The sequence below is a fragment of the Varanus komodoensis genome, unplaced genomic scaffold (assembly GCF_004798865.1).
Source record: "Varanus komodoensis strain SLA01 unplaced genomic scaffold, ASM479886v1 scaffold44_3, whole genome shotgun sequence".
NCBI classification, from domain to species: Eukaryota; Metazoa; Chordata; class Lepidosauria; order Squamata; family Varanidae; genus Varanus; species Varanus komodoensis.
Window position 1 is genome coordinate 7,021,253 of NW_025336010.1, and position 4,782 is coordinate 7,026,034.

Sequence of the window (4,782 nt, forward strand, 5' to 3'; positions counted from 1 at the left end):
CTGGAGCTATGAATGAAGCTATGGGCTCCTCATTAAAGAGAGAAAAAATGGGCAGGACATATATGCAATGCAATAATTATAAAATTGCAGACACGAAAATTTCTGGTAGTGAAAAAGAGCAGAACCCAAATGTTAAATAATAAAAGTCTCAATTGCGTTCAAATCACTCAAATAAAGTTAAATGTTTATGATTATTAGACGCTTCATTATTCAATCATTATTACGAATAATAACGATTATTCTTACATGCTTTTGAGGAGACGGAACCGGAACCGATACCCTGTGGTTCACAGAAATAGCAATTCTCCAGTACACGCCTAATCATTCACTTCCTTTATTAAATTTCTATACCGCTCCATAGCTAAACAGAACGCTTTAAATATGGTCCAGCTCTGGCGATTTTCTCGTTGGATTAGAATTGGGCGGAACGAACTTCCCCGGACGAAGGGCCGGTGGGAACAGTTTCGCCAGCACTCCTGGTCCGGGCGACGGCGCCGCCTTTGCCACCGCCGCCGCCACGGCAGCCTCGGGGAAAGGGGAGGAAATGGCGGCAATGTCCGAGGAGCCGCAGCCGCGTCTGCCGCAGCCCTTCGCGGCTGCTTCTTCGGCGGGCATCTCCCTCGCCTCGTCGTCGTCGTCGTCACAGGGCTTGGCGGGGGGCTCCGGGAGTAACCCGCTGTCGCGCAAACTCCGCAAAGTGCTGGAGACGCGGCTGGAGGCGGACAAGGTGAGCGGGCAGGGCAGGTGGGCTTGCAGGCCCCTTCCCTTCCTGACAGGCGTTTCTGGGGCGCTTGTTGCCCAACGCGTTTCCTCCTAGGGTTGGGCCCGCGAATCTTGGGAGGGCACTTCTAATGCACCCCCCCCCCCGCGGAAGCTCTGTGTGGCCTCCGCAAGGCGGGAGGGGGGAATGAGCCGCCCCTGCAGCATCTTCGCGCACGAAAATAGGGACGGTTCTCAAGCGAGAGCCTCTCGGGACCCCTTATATTAGTTGGGGCACAATCCTGTGCGTGTTTAGACAGAAGTTGTACAAGGCCTATCTAGATGGGCAGGGACGGATGCGTGAGCAGCTTCCTGGTTGGTCCGTTCTCCTTTCGATCCTTGCAAACACCTCCTTGAACCTCTTTGATCTCGACTTCAGAGAGCAAGCAGCATGGTTGTTTCCGTGCCCACAGACATGGTGCCAGGGAGGGGGGCTGGACTTATGATTCTCATGTGAGTGGGAATCTGAACTATTCTGTAGATCGTCAGTCAATGACTAGGGTCATAGGGTCATTCCATTAGATGACTTCACCATATTAAGAGTCATAGTGTCTTTTGAAAGAATTACCCTTCTCTGCAAATTAAAAGAGCTGCAACAACTATCTATTAAAATACTATCACCTGATAACCAATAAAACATCAGTAATTAAGCTTATCAGACATGAAGTGACAAATTTGTCATTGTTGTATGGCAATGACAAGCATCAATTCTGTGGAAAAACAAGAACATCAGTTTGGCAACAAAGTGCAGATGGTTCAAGAGATCGTTTTTCCTATAGCAACCTATGGTTGTAAAAGTTGGACAATGAAAAAATTAGACGAGGAAAATCGACTCATTTGAGCTGTAGAGTTAGAGGAAGTTCCTGCGCATTCCATGGATGGCGGGGTGACAAACAAGCAGGTGGTAGAGCATATTAAACCAGATGCATCCCTGGTCGGCAAGATAACAAAGCTGAGATGCATGTATTTTGGCCACATTATGCAATCAAGCTCTTCAGAAAAAATATAATGCTTGGAATGCTCAGCGGTAAAAGAAAACCAGGTCGCCAAAGAGTGAGGTGGTTAAACTCCATCAAAGAAGATGTGGGCCAGAGCATAGTTCAGATGAAAGAGGTGGCATGGGATCGAAAAGTGTGATGAGTTTTGGCCCATAGGATTGCTTATAGTCAGACACGGCTAAACAGCTGAACAACAACAATTAAGCTAAACAACCCATATCCTAGCCAATGACTGGGAACAGATGAAAATCTTCACATGCTCCTGAAAACATTTTTATGCTGTGCTCCTCCCTTATTTTCAACTAAAAAGGTGTTGATCAAGATAATGCATAATTCTCAGATTCATGGCACCACTGTGATGGATCCCATGCACAAATCTTCTCATAGACCTCCTTATATTTATATGTAGATGCTTCAAATGCACCATTAAATCACAGCTTATATCTATAATCAGTGGTAATGGACTGAATAGAATCAACTGGTAGACCTCATTAGAGTAAACAATAAGGATTTCTGAGTGAATTATTTATCAATAGACTATACTGCTATAAAAATAATTTATCTGGTTTTTTATGCTACAAAAATGTGAATCTAAGGCATAAATTATTGTGGTTACTCATGCTTTTACATAGGGAATTCCCAAATCCACTGTCAAAGCACAGTTCACATCCATAGCCACAGAATGCAATATAAAGATTTAATAGTGGTGCTGTAGCAATGTATTGGAGGCATTACTGTTATTGCATTACTTTGATAAACAGCCTTTTTCTCTCTTGCAAGGAACCCAAGGCAGTTAACATAGTCTTCTTCCTCTCCATTTTGTCCTCACAACAACCTTGTGAGGAAGGTTAAGCTGAAAGTCAGTGATTGGCCAAAAGTCACACAGTGAGATTCATGGCTAAATGGTCACTAGAACATGGATCTCCTGAATTCCAGTCCTGCACTTTAAGCACTACACAACACAGGGAAGCAAAAAATCCCCGACTTTTCAGTGTAGCCTAAAAGGAATGGATGTTATTCATTGTTGTTGGTAGACTACTGTATCTTTCATGAAAAGATGCCGAAGAATGGTCATGCCAGCTGGGGATGGTGGGAGTTATAGTCAATGCATCTGGAGGATGCTAGGATGGGGATGGCTGGTTTAAGCTATGCACACAAGTACTGAGTTGAATAAGTTCACTGCAGCATAATTCTATCAACTTCTGTTGATAGTGAATATGTTTCCTATGGGTTAGCAATGTTAAAATGTGATTGTATCTGAGGATGTGAGTTTCTTTTTAAAAAATCATGTTGCATGTGAATTATCAGCATGGTTTCTGTATTAATTTATATTGTTTATGTTTATAGGAAATGTTGGAAGCACTCAAGGCTCTTTCAGCCTTTTTTGTAGAAAATAGCTTGCGTACCAGAAGAAATTTGCGGGGAGATATTGAACATCGCAGTTTATCCATAAATGAAGAATTTGTCTACATCTTCAAGCAAGTGAAAGAGGTATAATATTTCATCTGTTCAACTTTAAATATTCACTATGAACTTGACCATAAACAAATTGTTGTTCAGAGGTTAAAGCCACCCTACACTGTCAATGTTTCAGAGGTTTGAACAATTTATTATTTTATTATATAGGTTTTTAATCATATAGTCTGTTTCTGACATGCATTGTTGAGGAAGCTGATATTTTCATAACCTTAGTTAATAGAATTAATATCTGTTGCATCTTTAATGAAAATGTGCAGCTCATAATAGCCATAATAAAGCATATAAAACAAAGCATAATAATAAGCAGTATTTTTAAAAGGTATAGAAAGGTAACCCAGTGAATCCATGGCCAAGAAAAAGGTTTGAATTATTGGACTTGCAGCTCATAGGTCAGCATTTATAACCAACCCTAGACCAGCTTTGCAAGTTGTACAGTTTAAAAAAGGTACACTTGAGAGCTGCTGTGAGCTCAGGTTTTGACTAAAAGCCGTGTTTGTTATGTAAGACCCACATGTTGCTTGTAATGTAGGATTTCGGGGCTGCTGCTGAAATAGTGCTCAGGCTTCTGAACTGACCCATATGCCCCTGAAGGAAATGATTGAATGACAGCTTTGCTGCTTGGTTCAGCTGCCCCGATCTGTCAAATATGGAGAAAGCTCTGGACATTGATTTGGGGAACTGAACTGGACCTTGTTGTTCTGAAGCCAAAACACAGCCATGTTGGCGAAACACAAACTTTCTAAAACTACAGTTAACTCCCATCAGTCTTCAGAAAAGATTGACCAAGGAAAAAGGTTAATAAGCAGGACCACTGCTTCATGCATGCATGTAGGCAGAATTAGAACCTAGAAGGCTGACTAGGCAAAAATATTATCTGGTCTCCTCTCCATATCCAGAGGTACCCCTCTCAGTGATGGCTCATCGCCCTCATTGAGTGTCCTTGTAAAACCTCTATGAATTGCTGAATATTTCCATTTGTCATCACAGGTTTCTTGATCCTGTAGTACTTACATCAGGTTGTAGAAGGCAGATGGCATAAAATAGAGGAGAATTGGTTATGTTACTTGCACATCTGAATTTCTCCAACACTTGTAGGGAAACATGGATGCTTGAAAGTCATGTCTCCTTATACATCTGCATACTCAGTTCTCCTAAGGCTGGAAGAAGCCAAACATGGTGCTTCATGGAGCAAAACATTTAGATATTCTTGGCAATGAGTGTACTATATAGCTGTGGCAAATAAGTGGGTAATTCTAGTATCTAGATAGCAAAAAGTGGGAAAAACAAATCTTACATGTGCTGGTATTTTGGGCAACTTATTATAATAAGTTGCCTGGCGACGGTGACACACGCGCTGGTGACTTCCCGCCTAGACTTCTGTAACGCGCTTTACGTGGGGCTTCCCCTGAATACAGTCTGTACACTTCAATTGGTGCAAAATAGAGCTGCCAGGTTGCTGACGGGGACGGGGCATTATGCTCACATGACTCCAGTCCTCTGTCAGCTTCACTGGCTTCCCATTGAAGCCCGGGCCCAATTCAAGGTG

At 42.7% G+C, this 4,782-nt stretch overlaps 1 protein-coding gene across 2 annotated transcripts in view; it reads left to right on the forward strand.

Moving 5' to 3' along the window:
- The first annotated feature begins 489 nt into the window (after window positions 1-489).
- COG6 (component of oligomeric golgi complex 6) overlaps window positions 490-4,782 on the forward strand; it is a 25,576-nt gene continuing 21,283 nt past the window's right edge. Inside the window, exons 1-2 of one of the 2 annotated variants that reach the window (XM_044444227.1) lie at window positions 490-727; window positions 3,105-3,248. In XM_044444227.1, coding sequence (XP_044300162.1) covers window positions 545-727; window positions 3,105-3,248 — 327 coding nt within the window. In that variant the 5' untranslated portion in view covers window positions 490-544. The remainder of the gene's footprint in view (window positions 728-3,104; window positions 3,249-4,782) is intronic. The other variant, XM_044444226.1, reaches the window with a different exon arrangement.